This window comes from Salmo salar, chromosome 14, assembly GCF_965601325.2.
Source record: "Salmo salar chromosome 14, fSalSal1, whole genome shotgun sequence".
Taxonomy (NCBI): Eukaryota; Metazoa; Chordata; class Actinopteri; order Salmoniformes; family Salmonidae; genus Salmo; species Salmo salar.
The window spans coordinates 50,822,501-50,842,500 of NC_138304.1; the positions used below are offsets into that span (position 1 = coordinate 50,822,501).

The 20,000-nt window shown below is 43.4% G+C and overlaps 1 protein-coding gene across 4 annotated transcripts in view; it reads left to right on the forward strand.

Moving 5' to 3' along the window:
• The window catches only part of LOC106595545 (receptor-type tyrosine-protein phosphatase mu), a 716,546-nt gene that overhangs the window by 83,205 nt on the left and 613,341 nt on the right, over positions 1–20,000 (forward strand). For all 4 annotated transcript variants that reach the window (XM_045694495.2, XM_045694499.2, XM_045694501.2 and 1 more), the window contains exon 2: positions 17,291–17,413. In XM_045694495.2, the coding sequence (XP_045550451.1) occupies positions 17,291–17,413 (123 nt within the window). The remainder of the gene's footprint in view (positions 1–17,290; positions 17,414–20,000) is intronic.

Here is a 20,000-nt window from a genome sequence, read left to right on the forward strand (position 1 = left end):
GATCTATAGTCTATTTATTTGTATTTTATGATCCATTTACTATGTTTCTGTGTAGATTGAATTTTTCAGTTCTGCGTACAATGTCCTCAGTCACTTTGTGGAAAGTATAAAAGCCAGATGTCAATCAGTCAGGCTGGCAGATAGTCAGTCAGGCAATCATGTAGTCAGTTAGGCAGGCAGGTATTCAGTCAGGCAATCATGTAGTCAGTTAGGCAGGCAGGTAGTCAGGCAATCATGTAGTCTGTTAAGCAGGCAGGTATTCAGTCAGGCAATCATGTAGTCAGTTAGGCAGGCAGGCAGGTAGTCTGTCAGTCAGGCAGGCAGGTAGTCAGGTGGCGTCTAACCCCAGGTGAAAGATAGATCTAAGAGCTAACCCTACCAGGTGAGAGCTGCCCTGTGAGCCGTGTCGCTGCAGCAGAACCCAGTCCCAGCGGGGAAAGGCTTTTCAAAGGGCCTGTCTCCTTGTCTCTGTCTCTCTGAGTCGCTATACGGCTCCGTCCCAAATGGAGCCCTATTCCCTTTATTGTACACTACTTTTGACCAGGGCCCTTAGGGAATAGGATGCCATTTGGGACACAGCCTAATCTCTAGGTATCTGGGTCTTCCCTTGGCCTCCACATTTCAAACACACCAGAGCCTTTGTTTCTGAGGCGGACAGCATAAATCTGCTACCTGAAAGAGAAGCTGTGGCTCGGACTAATCCTCATGGGTCATGCTAGGTAGAGAGGAGAGGAGAGAGAGAAGAGGAGGTGGAAGGCAGGGAGGGGAGAGGAGGTGGAATGCAGGGGAGGCTTATAAACCTACTTAATAAACCATGGTGTGTCGCTTATAAACCTACTTAATAAACCATGGTGTGTCGCTTATAAACCTACTTAATAAACCATGGTGTGTAGCTTATAAACCTCCTTAATAAACCATGGTGTGTTGCTTATAAACCTACTTAACAAACCATGGTGTGTCGCTTATAAACCTACTTAATAAACCATGGTGTGTAGCTTATAAACCTACTTAATAAACCATGGTGTGTCGCTTATAAACCTCCTTAATAAACCATGGTGTGTCGCTTATAAACCTACTTAACAAACCATGGTGTGGAGCTTATAAACCTCCTTAATAAACCATGGTGTGTCGCTTATAAACCTACTTAATAAACCATGGTGTGTAGTTTATAAACCTACTTAATAAACCATGGTGTGTAGCTTATAAACCTCCTTAATAAACCATGGTGTGTAGCTTATAAACCTCCTTAATAAACCATGGTGTGTCGCTTATAAACCTACTTAATAAACCATGGTGTGTAGCATATAAACCTACTTAATAAACCATGGTGTGTCGCTTATAAACCTCCTTAATAAACCATGGTGTGTAGCTTATAAACCTACTTAATAAACCATGGTGTGTCGCTTATAAACCTACTTAATAAACCATGGTGTGTAGCTTATAAACCTCCTTAATAAACCATGGTGTGTCGCTTATAAACCTACTTAATAAACCATGGTGTGTAGCTTATAAACCTACTTAATAAACCATGGTGTGTAGCTTATAAACCTCCTTAATAAACCATGGTGTGTAGCTTATAAACCTCCTTAATAAACCAAAGTGTGTCGCTTATAAACCTACTTAATAAACCATGGTGTGTAGCTTATAAACCTCCTTAAAAAACCATGGTGTGTAGCTTATAAACCTCCTTAATAAACCATGGTGTGTAGCTTATAAACCTCCTTAATAAACCATGGTGTGTCGCTTATAAATCTACTTAATAAACCATGGTGTGTCGCCTATAAACCTACTTAATAAACCATGGTGTGTAGCTTATAAACCTCCTTAATAAACCATGGTGTGTTGCTTATAAACCTACTTAATAAACCATGGTGTGTCGCTTATACACCTACTTAATAAACCATGGTGTGTCGCCTATAAACCTACTTAATAAACCATGGTGTGTCGCTTATAAACCTACTTAATAAACCATGGTGTGTAGCTTATAAACCTCCTTAATAAACCATGGTGTGTCGCTTATAAACCTCCTTAATAAACCATGGTGTGTAGCTTATAAACCTCCTTAATAAACCATGGTGTGTAGCTTATAAACCTACTTAATAAACCATGGTGTGTAGCCTATAAACCTACTTAATAAACCATGGTGTGTCGCTTATAAACCTACTTAATAAACCATGGTGTGTCGCCTATAAACCTACTTAATAAACCATGGTGTGTAGCTTATAAACCTCCTTAATAAACCATGGTGTGTTGCTTATTAACCTCCTTAATAAACCATAGTGTGTCGCTTATAAACCTACTTAATAAACCATGGTGTGTAGCTTATAAACCTACTTAATAAACCACGGTGTGTTGCTTATAAACCTCCTTAATAAACCATGGTGTGTAGCTTATAAACCTCCTTAATAAACCATGGTGTGTTGCTTATAAACCTACTTAATAAACCATGGTGTGTAGCTTATAAACCCACTTAATAAACCATGGTGTGTAGCTTATAAACCTCCTTAATAAACCATGGTGTGTAGCTTATAAACCTCCTTAATAAACCATGGTGTGTCGCTTATAAACCTACTTAATAAACCATGGTGTGTAGCTTATAAACCTCCTTAATAAACCATGGTGTGTAGCTTATAAACCTACTTAATAAACCATGGTGTGTCGCCTATAATTCGATGGTAGAACCTGCTAAGGTTTCTCTGAGCAACAGGAGGGACAGTAGTCTTGATTATTATATATTATTATATACGCTGAGATTCTCACAGACTAGTTTGATTTATTTATTTTATATATATATATATATATATATATATATATATATATATATATATATATATATATATATATATATATATATATATATATATATATAATAAGATGAACTAATAATGTGATAAACTCAACACAACCAAGTCAAAAAAACAAACCAATGTCAAGGAACAGCTGGGCAAATACCCAACCAGTTCATTCTCATAACCTCTATGCTTTGGGTTTTGATACTAATCCCAGGTTGCCAGACGATAACCAGATGACATGTACATAACAGCCCGTGTTTTATTTTTTTTCCAACAGTAGAACACGTTTGAATATGTTTCCGTCGCCAAGCAGTGACAGATTAAGACAAATGAAATGTTCCGTCTGATTTGTTTCTGAATCCTACCAGTCAGGTGGCTGAACCAATAATCCTGAACACAACAAAAGAAGAGAATTCTCCACGGATGCTTAATGCCTCATTAATATTTTTGAATTTATTAAATCCAATTATTGTAAGAAAAGCTTTTTTTTTTTGACCTATTTTCTTCATTGACTGTTCCATTCCATCATAACCCAACGTATCACACTAGAGTTAAAACCTCCGTGATATTATTAGAACACGTAGGGCTGTCTAGCTCTCTCTAGCCTCTATTGTGTTGAGGTGTTGAGCCTCTATTGTGTTTAGATGTTGAGCCTCTATTATACAGAGGTGTTGTCCTCTTTGCCTTTGTTGTGTTTCCTCCTAAGAAGGATTTCCCCCTAGCAGTCTAGCCTAGAGTATTAGGTAACATCCATCTTCATGGTCAATAGTACTGTAGCAAAGGAATCCCTCAAGAAAATCGCCTCAGGTGTGGACCACAGGACCCAGATGGAAGTTAAATATCCTCATAACATCAAAGATCCACCGCCATATTTAACAGTAGTATTTTCAGGATATTCATTTTTTATTTTATTTTAAAGTCCGAAACCACCACTGGGTGTGCGTGACCAAATAACTCTATTTTCATGTCATGTGACCATAGCACCGGTTACAATCCATGTACCAATTCCGTTTAGCAAACTCCAGGTGGTGCTATGGTCAGATGACTTAAAAATATAGATATTTGGTCACATCTATGATGGGTTTGGCATTCGAAAGAACAATGTGTCAAGGATGTCATGCTTAGCGAGTACCACTACCTCTTGATTCGGCACATACCTGGTGTGACCTCTGCTTTTCTATACATGACCACACTTCTGAATCGTCTTACCAGTCTGTGATAAAGCTAGCTATTCACTGACGCAAGTGGGGGACACTTCAGGCTGAGGAGTACGTTTCCACACGTTCACATGCACATGAAGAAAATACCTCTCCCATCTCTGCAGAGTAACTCTGGAGCTCTGGTCACCTCCCTGACCAAGGCCCTTCTCAGTTTGGCCCGGGCGATCAGCTCTAGGAAGAGTCTTGGTGGTTCCAAACTTCTTCCATTTAAGAATGATGGAGGCTACATTTATTTCATTTATTTTAGAATATGGCTGTAACGTAACAAAATGTGGAAAAAGGGAAGGGGTCTGAATACTTTCAGAATGTACTGTATATAGTGACCTACTACCCATGTGCTCTGGTCAAAAGTAGTGCACTATATAGGGAATAGGGTGCCATGGGCTCTGGTCAAAAGTAGTGCATTATAATAGGGAATAGGGTGCCATGGGCTCTGGTCTAAAGTAGTGCACTATATAGGGAATAGGGTGCCATGGGCTCTGGTTTAAAGTAGTGCACTATATAGGGAATAGGGTGTCATTTCAGACGCAGCCCCTTACTGTATCAGACGCTTGTTCATTCCACACCATTGACACCATCTTAGTTTTTCTTGTATTGTTGCAGTGTGGCAGGTCTAAAATGGAGTCTAGCTGATTATGTTCATCTGGTTTGATAAACATTGTCACAGAACCTGCAGTGTGGTTGACCTTGTCTGCAATAGATTAAAATGACGCCTGTGTATTTTTAACGATGTCAACTAAACAACCTCAACATGAGGCTTTATTTTTTTTTACATTGACATGGTTGACCCGTACATCTTGATAGAAAACACCACCACTTTACTATGTCTTCTTTATGAACCACCAGACAGCTATTTACTGCAGTGCTGTATTCTCATGTCTTCCCAACCAGGTCTATTCTGTTAACATCGACTACTGGAGGACGTGTGTCTATAGAGACAGAACCAGCTCTCCCAGGCCCCAAACTCTCTCTCTCTCTCTCTCTCTCTCTCTCTCATACACACACACACCACACACACACACACACACACACACACACACACACACACACACACACACACACACACACACACACACACACACACACACACACACACACACACACACACACACACACACACACACACACACAGCCGAGCTGAGCCGCAGCATTTTGGCGCCTTGCTTTTAACATTGAAAGTTTACTTTTGTTACAGGTGCAATAACAAAAGCCCTTTTTTGTCAGAGTGAAAATTATTTTGGAAAAATTGACTCTAGCGTTGTGGGGCTGAGTATTGATCCAGGCCTCTGGCTTTACAGCAGCTATAAAAGATGGATAGATCGCTTTGAAATGCACTGTGTGGGAATATAGAAAGAAATTAAAAGACCATTGTGTGTTCTCACTCAGGAATATATTGTTTAATGACATATCTAGTATCTACTGGCCACATTTTAGCGTCAAAGCCTGTGTCTGTGTCCCAAATCACACCCTGTACCCTATTGGGCTCTGGTCAAATGTAGTGCACTATATAGGGAATAGGGTAGCGTTGAAAGTGTGGATGGTAGATGGTGTGTTGTGTATTCATCTTCAGTTCCACAGTGCCAGCTACTGAAGACTCTTTCATGAAAAGTTTTATCTGGTTCAGATAGTTTACCACTGACTTGTGAGGACATCGGGCAGTATGACTTGTGAGGACATCAGGCAGTATGACTTGTGAGGACATCAGGCAGTATGACTTGTGAGGACATCGGGCAGTATGACTTGTGAGGACATCGGGCAGTATGACTTGTGATGACATCAGGCAGTATGACTTGTGAGGACATCAGGCAGTATGACTTGTGATGACATCAGGCAGTATGACTTGTGATGACATCAGGCAGTATGACTTGTGAGGACATCAGGCAGTATGACTTGTGATGACATCAGGCAGTATGACTTGTGAGGACATCGGGCAGTATGACTTGTGATGACATCAGGCAGTATGACTTGTGAGGACATCGGGCAGTATGACTTGTGATGACATCAGGCAGTATGACTTGTGAGGACATCGGGCAGTATGACTTGTGAGGACATCGGGCAGTATGATTTGTGAGGACATCAGGCAGTATGACTTGTGAGGACATCGGGCAGTATGATTTGTGAGGACATCGGGCAGTATGACTTGTGAGAACATCAGGCAGTATGATTTGTGAGGACATCAGGCAGTATGACTTGTCATGACATCAGGCAGTATGACTTGTGAGGACATCGGGCAGTATGACTTGTGATGACATCAGGCAGTATGACTTGTGAGGACATCGGGCAGTATGACTTGTGATGACATCAGGCAGTATGACTTGTGAGGACATCAGGCAGTATGACTTGTGAGGACATCAGGCAGTATGACTTGTGATGACATCGGGGAGTATGACTTGTGAGGACATCAGGCAGTATGACTTGTGAGGACATCGGGCAGTATGACTTGTGAGGACATCGGGCAGTATGATTTGTGAGGACATAGAATAGAATATAACTGTATTGTCCATCCAGGATTTCACCTTACATTAAAAGGATCACATACACGTACACTGAGTGGACAAAACATTAAGAACACCTGCTCTTTCCACGACATAGACTGACCAGGTGAATCCAGGTGAAACATATGATCCCTTATTGATGTCACCTGTTAAATCCACTTCAATCAGTGTAGATGAAGCCTAGAGACAAGGATATTGAACGTGAGGTTGCTCTCCACCAGCTCAGATTACCAGACTGTCATATTGAACGTGAGGATCCTCTCCACCAACTCAGATTACCAGACTGTCATATTGAACGTGAGGATCCTCTCCACCAGCTCAGATTACCAGACTGTCATATTGAACGTGAGGATCCTCTCCACCAGCTCAGATTACCAGACTGTCATATTGAACGTGAGGATCCTCTCCACCAACTCAGATTACCAGACTGTCATATTGAACGTGAGGATCCTCTCCACCAGCTCAGATTACCAGACTGTCATATTCAACATGAGGATCCCCTCCCACCAGCTCAGATTACCAGACTGTCATATTGAACGTGAGGATCCTCTCCACCAGCTCAGATTACCAAACTGTCATATTGAACGTGAGGATCCTCTCCCACCAGCTCAGATTACCAGACTGTCATATTGAACGTGAGGATCCTCTCCCACCAGCTCAGATTACCAGACTGTCATATTGAACGTGAGGATGCTCTCCACCAGCTCAGATTACCAGACTGTCATATTGAACGTGAGGATCCTCTCCCACCAGCTCAGATTACCAGACTGTCATATTGAACGTGAGGATCCTCTCCCACCAGCTCAGATTACCAGACTGTCATATTGAACGTGAGGGTCCTCTCCCACCAGCTCAGATTACCAGACTGTCATATTGAACGTGAGGGTCCTCTCCACCAAACTCAGATTACCAGACTGTCATATTGAACGTGAGGATCCCCTCCCACCAGCTCAGATTACCAGACTGTCATATTGAACGTGAGGATGCTCTCCCACCAGCTCAGATTACCAGACTGTCATATTGAACGTGAGGATGCTCTCCACCAGCTCAGATTACCAGACTGTCATATTGAACGTGAGGATTCTCTCCACCAGCTCAGATTACCAGACTGTCATATTGAACGTGAGGATTCTCTCCACCAGCTCAGATTACCAAACTGTCATATTGAATGTGAGGATCCTCTCCACCAACTCAGATTACCAGACTGTCATATTGAACGTGAGAATCCTCTCCACCAAACTCAGATTACCAGACTGTGATATTGAACGTGAGGATGCTCTCCCACCAGCTCAGATTACCAGACTGTCATATTGAACGTGAGGATCCTATCCACCAAGCTGCTGTACACCCTCTCCAGAACATCCTGGCTGACCCCAAACCCCTTCAATTTCCTGATTAAAAAAAATTATATATACAGTCTATACATATGCATTCTCTGTAAAGCTCAGCTTGTCATCAGTTGGCGTCCCAAAGGTATATCAAACACTCAACCACCTCCACTGGTTGGTCGTTCAGAGACAGTGGTTGGGACATTGGCAAGTTGTTGCCATCGATGATCAGCTCCTTTGTCTTTTCTACATTGATGTGGAGAGTACTTGACCCGTACCATTCTGGAAGGTTGTTGGTGGCCTGTTTAAAATAGCTGTCCCCATCGACGTAACAGTTTTAAAGATAGAGTCCCAACAGAACCATGTCATCTGGGTACATGAAAAGCTTCACATTGTTTCCTTGGATCTTTATCTCCTTAGAGTAGACGTGAACAACAACTGTGAAAGGACACACCCCTGTTTTCAGGGTCAGTTCAGCTTCAGTTGGTCTTGTTTTCAGGGTCAGTTCAGCTTCAGATGGTCTTGTTTTCAGGGTCAGTTCAGCTTCAGATGGTCTTGTTTTCAGGGTCAGTTCAGCTTCAGATGGTCTTGTTTTCAGGGTCAGTACAGCTTCAGATAGTATTGTTTTCAGGGTCAGTACAGCTTCAGATAGTATTGTTTTCAGGGTCAGTTCAGCTTCAGATGGTCTCATTTTCAGGGTCAGTTCAGCTTCAGATGGTCTTGTTTTCAGGGTCAGTTCAGCTTCAGATGGTCTCGTTTTCAGGGTCAGTTCAGCTTCAGATGGTCTTGTTTTCAGGGTCAGTTCAGCTTCAGATGGTCTTGTTTTCAGGGTCAGTTCAGCTTCAGATGGTCTTGTTCTCAGGGTCAGTTCAGCTTCAGATGGTCTCGTTTTCAGGGTCAGTACAGCTTCAGATAGTATTGTTTTCAGGGTCAGTTCAGCTTCAGATGGTCTCGTTTTCAGGGTCAGTTCAGCTTCAGATGGTCTACCAGGGACTTCTTTTAAATCAGTTGTCAGATTGTATTACATTGGGTGTGTGAGCCACATACTGTCTCAAATAGAACCCTCCCCTAGGGAAATATGTATTGCTGATTGGTGTTGTTGATTAATCTCTTCTGAATGTTTACCAACTCATCAGAAAACCTCTACGTTTTATTTTGAGAGGCTCAAATTCATATTGGAAAAAGGCCATTTTATCTGTATTTCTTTGTACAAATAGGATACCTTTTCTCTGCTCTCATTCAGTGTGGTAATATGTGGTGTTAGCCCCATTCAGTGTGGTAATATGTGGATCAAGCCCCATTCAGTGTGGTAATATGTGGATCAAGCCCCATTCAGTGTGGTGTTAGCCCCATTCAGTGTGGTAATATGTGGTGTTAGCCCCATTCAGTGTGGTAATATGTGGTGTTTGCCCCATTCAGTGTGGTAATATGTGGTGCTAGCCCCATTCAGTGTGGCCCTAGCCCCATTCAGTGTGGCGCTAGCTCTTTTCAGTGTTGGGCTAGCCCCATTCAGTGTGCCCCTAGCCCCATTCAGTGTGGCCCTAGCCCCATTCAGTGTGGCGCTAGCCCCATTCAGTGTGGCGCTAGCCCCATTCAGTGTGGCGCTAGCCCCATTCAGTGTGGCGCTAGCTCTTTTCAGTGTGGCGCTAGCCCCATTCAGTGTAGTGCTAGCCCCATTCAGTGTAACGCTAGCCCCCATTCAGTGGTGGCGCTAGCCCCATTCAGTGTGGCGCTAGCCCCATTCAGTGTGGCGCTAGCTCTTTTCAGTGTGGCGCTAGCCCCATTCAGTGTGGCGCTAACCCCATTCAGTGTGGCTCTAGCCCCATGCTGCTGCTTACTTTACTGATCCTGAGACAGGGCTGGGGTGAAAAAACAGAATGAAAGAGGGAGAGAAAGGTCCCTGGTTCAAACCCGGCTCCCGGCTGTGTCTGAATACCCTTACTAGCATGTTTCTAAATATTAGGCATTTGGCTATGCAATAATAAACCTAGGTGTTTGACAACAGCTGATAACCACACAAGGTGGGCTGCTGTACCAACATGAAACAAATGACTGGAAAAAACACACATTAGATGAGCCATTCTCAGTACAGCTGAGTCTAGTGTGTTGATATGTGTTGTTTTATACACAGTATGTCGTTTAAGTAAGTAGTAGCCATTCTCAGTACAGCTGAGTCTAGTGTGTTGATATGTGTTGTTTTATACACAGTATGTCGTTTAAGTAAGTAGTAGCCATTCTCAGTACAGCTGAGTCTAGTGTGTTGATATGTGTTGTTTTATACACAGTATGTTGTTTTAGTAATTAGTAACCATTCCAATACTGAGTACTGTACTACCACTGGCTGAGGCATCTGAACAACATTCATATATTGCAGCATACTCAACCTGACAAGTTAGAAACAAGGTGAACACACTCAGTCTGCCACTAGACTTCCTCTCCTATTGTTCATATGATCCTCAACCTTTTGTACCAATATAATGATATATTGTCTATATGTCCACCCCCTCAGAACCAGGCCACGGTTAGAAGTAAATTCATTATTAGCATGTGGCCTTATGAAGCATCTCTCCATATGAATTATCTAGTGCTGCTCTCGTTAGGGCCTCATTATAATACTGTGCTGTAAATGTCACCGCGGAGATGAATGATAAAACAAAGAGCAGGGTTCATAGCCTCATACACACACACACACACACACACACACACACACACACACACACACACACACACACACACACACACACACACACACACACACACACACACAAAACATGTGTTTTTAATGAAAAGACTGTGGTTTTATCCAACATGTGTTGCATGGCAGACACTACAGCTAATATGAGAGGATACAACGTGTGTTTTTGGGTGTGTTTGGGTGTGTGTGTGTTTGGGTGTGTGTTTGGGTGTGTGTGTGTTTGGGTGTGTTTGGGTGTATGGGTGTGTGTGTGTGTGTTTGGGTGTGTTTGGGTGTGTGTTTGGGTGTGTGTTTGGGTGTGGGTGTGTGTTTGGGTGGGTGGGTGTGTGTTTGGGTGGGTGTGTGTTTGGGTGTGTGAGTGTTTGGGTGTGTGTGCGTTTGGGTGTGTGTGTGTGTGTTTGGGTGTGTGTTTGGGTGTGTGTGTGTGTTTGGGTGTGTGTGTGTTTGAGTGTGTGTGTGTGTTTTGGTCTGTGTTTGGGTGTGTGTTTGGGTGTGTGTGTGTTTGGGTGTGTGTTTGGGTGTGTGTGTGTGTTTGGGTGTGTGTGTGTTTTGGTGTGTGTTTGGGTGTGTATGTGTTTGGGTGTGTGTGTGTGTTTGGGTGTGTGTGTGGGTTGGGGTGTGTGTTGTATAACCGTATAGGTGGGTGGAGCCTTTACATTGTTTTGCATAGGTGGGAGGAGCCTTTACATTGTTTTGAATAGGTAGGAGGAGCCTTTTACATTGTGTTGAATAACATTATAGGTGGGAGGAGCCTGTTACATTGTGTTGAATAGGTGGGAGGAGCCTTTTACATTGTGTTGAATAGGTGGGAGGAGCCAAGCCTCTTTTTTTTTTTGTATTGCCTTATAGGTGTTGATATGTGTTGCTTTATAAAATGCTACTGTGTTATTTGAAATAGTTGTTTGTATTTTGATGTTACTTAAGACCTTCATATACACAACCAAATTATTATTTTTACGATAGCATATATGAAATGTATTAATCACACTGTTGTAATGTTTCAGTTTGAATGACTGCTCATTAGCTCGAAGGCGAGGTCCCTCAGGGCCCAGCAGTTCTACTTTTAAAAGTAGTGCACTAAATAGGGAATAGGGTGCCATTTCAGACGCACACATTGATTTATTTAAACTGTACCATCTGACGGGCCGCCCCCAGGTGGTAAGGGTAGGTAACAACACATCCGCCAAGCTGATCGTCAACACGGGGGCTCCTCAGGGGTGCGTGCTGAGTCCCCTCCTGTATTCCCTGATGACTGCACGGCCAGGCATGACTCCAACACCATCATTCAGTTTGCTGATGACACAACAGTGGTAGGCCTGATCACCGACAATAACGAGACGGCCTAAAGGGAGGAGGTCAGAGACCTGGCCATGTGGTGCCAGGATAACAACCTCTCCCTCAACGTGATCAAGACAAAGGAGATGATTGTGGACTACAGGAAAGGATGACTGACCGAGCACGCCCCCATTCTCATTGACGGGGCTGTAGTGGAGCAGTTTGAGAGCTTCAAGTTCCTTGGAGTCCACATCACCAACAAACTATCATGGTCCAAACGCACCAAGACAGTCGTGACGAGGGAACGACAAAACCTATTCCCCTCAGGAGACTGAACATATTTGTCATGGGTCCTCAGATCCTCAAAAGGTTCTACAGTTGCACAATCGAGAGCATCCTGACCGGTTGCATCACTGCCTGGTACGGCAACTGCTCGGCCTCCGACCACAAGGCACGACAGAGGGTAGTGCGTACGGCCCAGTACATCACTGGGGCCAAGCTTCCTGCCATCCAGGACCTCTATACCATGCGGGGTTACAGGAAGGCCCTAAAAATTGTGAAAGACTCCAGCCACCCTAGACATAGACTGTTCTCTCTGCTACCGCACGGAAGCGATACTGGAGCACCAAGTCTAGGTCCAAAAGGCTTCTAAACAGCTTCTATCCCCAAGCCATAAGACTCCTGAACAGCTAATCAAAGGGCTACCCAGACACCTCTTTTACGCTGCTGCTACTCTCTGTATATTATCTATGCATAGTCACTTTAACTCTACCTACATGTACGTATTACCTCAATTACCTCGACTAACCGGTGCCCCACACATTGAATCTGTACCTCTTGTATATAGCCTTGCTATTGTTATCTTACTGCTGCTCAGTAATATATATTTTTTTTGTGGATATTTTCTTAAAACTGCATTGTTGGTTACGGGCTTGTAAGTAAGCATGTGACAAATATAATTTGATTTGATTTGATCTAGCTCACATTGATTTATCTTCCTCTAACAATAGTTAGTGTTGAAGCAGCGATTCAGTCATTGATTTATCTTCCTCTAACAGTAGTTAGTGTTGAAGCAGCGATTCAGTCATTGATTTATTTCCCTCTAACAGTAGTTAGTGTTGAAGCAGCGATTCAGTCATTGATTTATTTCCCTCTAACAGTAGTTAGTGTTGAAGCAGCGATTCAGTCTATGGGACCTAGTTATTCTGCTGTTCACCGGTCTTTAGTTTCACACACACATACATATTGTACACACAGCATGTACACAGTGTACAAACAAACACACACACACACACACACACACACACACACACACACACACACACACACACACACACACACACACACACACACACACAACACACACACACACACACACACACACACACACACACACACACACACACACACACACACACACACCATGTACACAGTATACACATACACACACAGTCACACACACACACAGCATGTACACACACACACACACAGTCACACACACACACACACACACACACACACACACACACACACACACACACACACACACACACACACACACACACACACACACACACACACACACAGCATGTACACACGCACACACACACACACACACAGCATGTACACAGTATGCACAACAATACACATACACACCCACACACACACACACACACACACACACACACACACACACACACACACACACACACACACACACACACACACACACACACACACACACACACACAGCATGTACACACACACACACACACACAGCATGTACACAGTATGCACAACAATACACATACACACCCACACACACACACACACACACACACACACACACACACACACACACACACACACACACACACACACACACAAAACACACACACACCATGCAGCTCATAATGGTTCCTCTCCGTCATCTTCAGAGTAGAGGCAGTAGAATGGATTAGAGTGGGTTGTGAGAGAGAGTATATGGTTCCTTACTGTGTGTGTGTGTGTGTGTGTGTGTGTGTGTGTGTGTGTGTGTGTGTGTGTGTGTGTGTGTGTGTGTGTGTGTGTGTGTGTGTGTGTGTACTGTGCACATGCTGTTTGTATGTGTGTGTGTGTGTGTGTGTGTGTGTGTGTGTGTGTGTGTGTGTGTGTGTGTGTGTGTGTGTGTGTGTGTGCAAGTCTGCATGTTTTCAGCTCCGCCTGTCAGTGTGTGATTGATTAAGTCTTGTTTATTCCTCCCACCTATTCAACACAATGTAAAGTCTCCTCCCACCTATTCAACCACCAAGATCCTCAACCACCAAGATCCTCAACCACCAAGACCCCAACCACCAAGATCCTCAACCACCAAGATCCTCAACCACCAAGGCCCCAACGACCAAGACCCAAACCACCAAGACCCCAACCATCAAGATCCTCAACCACCAAGATCCTCAACCACCAAGATCCTCAACCACCAAGATCCTCAACCACCAAGACCCCAACCACCAAGATCCTCAACAACCAAGATCCTCAACAACCAAGACACACTGTCAGCAAGACAGTTATTGTCGTGCTTACATGGTCTGCGTCTTCACACAATGGCATGAGTTGGATTTCATTTAGCTGTTATTCCTTGTCCTAACAGTCGACACAAATCTTTGTCACTTTCACTTGCTTGCAACACTTCCCACAAACAAGTCTCGCTTGCAGGTGACACAGGTGTCTTGGGTTATTGTTCTTTGTGCATCTGGCCACCTGGCACTGTCTCCTCCCTGGGAACTGTGTGCAATTTAGCTCGCGCAGCAGCAGCTGGCTTTGAATACTTTCTGCTGCCTCGGTCCTTATACGTCTGTCATGTAGCCTGTTGTGCCAGATTCATGATGAAGTATCTCCGAGGCATGGTGTCATTCATGCACTGCTTGAACAACACCGTGTGCATTGATAGCAGATGTTCAACTCCAAGAAAAAAAGCAAGTCCTGCAGGCTCTAGTTTTATCTTATCTTGATTATTGTCCAGTCATATGGTCAAGTGTTACAAAGAAGGACCTTGTTAAGCTGCAACTGGTCCAGAACAGAGCGGCACGTCTTGCTCTTCATTGTAATCAGAGGGCTGATATAAATACTATGTATGCCAGTCTCTCTTGGCTAAGAGTTGAGGAGAGATTGACTGCGCCTCTCCTCTATCTGACCACTTCTTGTTTTTATAAGTAACATTAATGTATTGAAAATTCAGAATTGTTTGCATAGTCAACTTACATACAGCTCTGACACACACACTCGCCCCACCAGACATGTCACCAGGGGTCTTTTCACAGTCCACAAATCCAGATCAAATTCAAGAAAGCGTACAGTATTATATAGAGCCCTTATTGCATGGAACTTCCTTCCATCTCATATTGCTCAAATAAACAGCAAACCTGGTTTCAGAAAACAGATGAAGCAACACCTCATGGCACAACGCCTCTCCCCTATTTGACCCAGATAGTTTGTGTATGTATTGGTATTGATATGTAGGCTACGTGTGCCTTTTTTTCAATTTATTTTTTTATTAATCTAGTTCTGTCCTTGGGCTGTTCTTGTCTATAAATATGTTTCATGTTTTGTGACACCAGGAAGAGTAGGTGCTGCTTTTGCAACAGCTAATGGGGATCCATAATAAAATACCAAAAATACCAAATAGCAGTCAAGTCAAGCATGTTGTAGAACACAGCAACAGACCAGCAGCAAGAGCCTCCTTACAGCCGTCTGATCCAAAGCATTGTCCGCTTCCCCTCTATCATCAACTCACAAATTCTCCCCATTTATCAACATCATACTGTACTTCATTTATTTAATCTGTTGTCAAATGTGTGAAATTAGTTTCAGTGTAGTTTCCAGGCAATTATCAGTGTGAATAACGGGGCACGGCACCTTCAACTATCGGGAGAAGGAGGGGAGCAGGCCCTATAGATGTAGGATCTTAATTTGTTCACCCTGTTGCAGGACATTTTTAAAGTGTAGTCTATTTGAGATATAAAAAGGCTTCTGAAATTTGTAATTTCCACTTTGAAATGTCAGACTTAATTTTACTTTACGAAAAAATGTATAAACCCCTACAAAAATGTCCATGAACTATCATCCACATAATAATTCACATTTCCTGTTGTTGCAGGATAATTTTCCTGAGGTAGCAAACTGGCTCAAATGAAGATCCTACATCTGTACTGTTGGGAGACACACAGACACACACACACACACACACACACACACACACACACACACACACACACACACACACACACACATACACACACACACAGACACACACACAGTGAAATTGGACTGCCGTGTTGGCTAACGATGGTAATGTGTGTTGTGCCTCGACGGCTGCTGTAATCCTTTACTTGGTCTCACTTTAAACCATCTAGCCATCTCACCATCTAGCCATCTCACCATCTAGCCATCTAGCCATCTCACCATCTAGCCATCTCACCATCTAGCCATCTCACCATCTAGCCATCTCACCATCTAGCCATCTCACCATCTAGCCATCTAGCCATCTCACCATCTAGCCATCTCACCATCTAGCCATCTCACCATCTAGCCATCTCACCATCTAGCCATCTCACCATCTAGCCATCTAGCCATCTCACCATCTAGCCATCTCACCATCTCACCATCTAGCCATCTCACCATCTCACCATCTAGCCATCCCACCATCTAGCCATCTCACCATCTAGCCATCTCACCATCTAGCCATCTAGCCATCTCACCATCTAGCCATCTCGCCATCTAGCCATCTAGCCATCTAGCCATCTAGCCATCTCACCATCTAGCCATCTCACCATCTAGCCATCTCACCATCTAGCCATCTCACCATCTCACCATCTAGCCATCTCACCATCTAGCCATCTATCTCATCATCTCACCATCTAGCCATCTAGCCATCTCACCATCTAACCAACTAGCCATCTCACCATCTAGCCATCTCACCATCTAGCCATCTCACCATCTAGCCATCTCACCATCTAGCCATCTCACCATCTCGCCATCTCACCATCTAGCCATCTCACCATCTAGCCATCTCACCATCTCACATCCCACCATCTAGCCATCTCACCATCTAGCCATCTCACCATCTAGCCATCTCACCATCTCACATCCCACCATCTCACCATCTCACCATCTAGCCATCTCACCATCTAGCCATCTAGCCATCTCACCATCTAGCCATCTCACCATCTCACCATCTAGCCATCTCACCGTCTGGCCATCTCACCATCTAGCCATCTCACCATCTAGCCATCTCACCATCTCACCATCTAGCCATCTCACCATCTCAGCATCGGCGGCCATATTGCATTATGAATACCGATGTCTATGTTTTTGGGGGAGGGGTAAAAAAATAGTTAAAGCTGAGGAAGAATGTTATGAATGTAGAGTATGTGTTCATTCATTACCAGTGTGGAGTTAGAAGGAACAATATCAATTGTGAATGATTCTCTTTTGTCTTTTGTAACAGGTGATTGTGACTTTGACAAGCCTTTTGCAGCCTGCGGGTACAGCCAAGGGAGAGAGGACGATCTAGATTGGGAACAGGCCAACACCAGAGCGAAGCCCACAGCAGACCCCTGGATGCCAACAGGTAAGCCTGGTCACACCACCGTACTGTAAAAAAACGTTGTTTGTTTATATGCTCAAAGGTAAGACAACTATCTGACACATGGAAATGAGGGTTGTTTACAAACCCAAAACCCAATCCAAAACCCAACCCAAAACCCAATCCAAAACCCAACCCAAAACACAATCCAAAACACAATCCAAAACACAATCCAAAACACACAAAAAAACCTCCATCGGACTGATAGGATGTTCCACAATATATCATGAGTCTCAAACAAACGTTTTGGACCAACAAGAAAGGACCCTATACACACCAGCTGTCACCATGGTTACACATTCAGACTAGTGGGGTAAGAAGTGGAAATGATGTCACCATGGTTACACATTCAGACTAGTGGGGTAGGAAGTGGAAATGCTGTCACCATGGTTCCACATTCAGACTAGTGGGGTAGGAAGTGGAAATGCTGTCACCATGGTTCCACATTCAGACTAGTGGGGTAGGAAGTGGAAATGCTGTCACCATGGTTCCACATTCAGACTAGTGGGGTAGGAAGTGGGAATGCTGTCACCATGGTTCCACATTCAGACTAGTGGGGTAGGAAGTGGAAATGCTGTCACCATGGTTACACATTCAGACTAGTGGGGTAGGAAGTGGAAATGCTGTCACCATGGTTACACATTCAGACTAGTGGGGTAGGAAGCGGAAATGCTGTCACCATGGTTCCACATTCAGACTAGTGGGGTAGGAAGTGGAAATGCTGTCACCATGGTTACACATTCAGACTAGTGGGGTAGGAAGTGGAAATGATATCACCATGGTTACACATTCAGGCTAGTGGGGTAGGAAGTGGAAATGCTGTCACCATGGTTACACATTCAGACTAGTGGGGTAGGAAGTGGAAATGCTGTCACCATGGTTACACATTCAGACTAGTGGGGTAGGAAGTGGAAATGCTGTCACCATGGTTCCAATTTAAAAAAAATCATATCACTTCCTGAATTGAGTGACTTCAATTCAAATTGACCCGAATCCTGAGGTAAGGTCTGTACTGGAGTTTCTCTTCCATAAACACGTAGAGCAGGTAACCCTGACCCACTGAGGGGTTGGAAAGGTGAGACGTCACTCCAGCATTTGGCCTGAGACCTTTTAAAGGAGATACGGTATATCTCTGCAATATCACGGCCAGTTACAAACAGACATTGGTCCGTACAAAGCAATAAAAGAAAATGCCCCATACACCTCAAATACCCCATTTACCTCAAATACCCCATATACCTCAAATACCCCATATACCTCAAATACCTCATATACCCCATATACCTCAAATACCTCATATACCCCATATACCACAAATACCCCATATACCCCATATACCTCATATACCCCATATACCTCAAATACCCCATATACCTCATATACCCCATATACCTCAAATACCCCATATACCTCAAATACCCCATATACCTCAAATACCCCATATACCTCAAATACCCCATATACCTCAAATACCTCATATACCCCAAATACCCCATATACCCCATATACCTCAAATACCCCATATACCTCAAATACCCCATATACCTCAAATACCTCATATACCCCATATACCTCAAATACCTCATATACCCCATATACCTCAAATACCCCATATACCCCATATACCTCATATACCTCAAATACCCCATATACCTCAAATACCCCATATACCCCATTCACCTCAAATACCCCATATACCTCAAATACCCCATATACCCCATATACCTCAAATACCCCATATACCCCATTCACCTCAAATACCCCATATACCCCATATACCTCAAATACCTCAAATACCCCATTTACCTCAAATACCCCATATACCTCAAATACCCCATATACCTCAAATACCCCATATACCTCAAATACCCCATATACCTCAAATACCCCATATACCTCAAATACCCCATATACCTCAAATACCTCATATACCCCACATACCCCATATACCCCATATACCTCAAATACCCCATATACCTCAAATACCCCATATACCTCAAATACCTCATATACCCCATATACCTCAAATACCTCATATACCCCATTTCCCTCAAATACCTCATATACCCCATATACCTCAAATACCCCATATACCCCATATACCTCATATACCTCAAATACCCCATATACCTCAAATACCCCATATACCCCATTCACCTCAAATACCCCATATACCTCAAATACCCCATATACCCCATATACCTCAAATACCCCATATACCCCATTCACCTCAAATACCCCATATACCCCATATACCTCAAATACCTCAAATACCCCATATACCTCAAATACCCCATATACCCCATATACCTCATATACCCCATATACATCAACTACCCCATATACCTCAAATACCCCATATACCTCAAATACCCCATATACCTCAAATACCCCATATACCCCATATACCTCATATACCCCATATACATCAACTACCCCATATACCTCAAATACCCCATATACCTCAAATATCCCATATACCCCATATACCTCAAATACCCCATATACCTCAACTACCCCATATACCTCAACTACCCCATATACCTCAACTACCCCATAGAAAGAAACACTG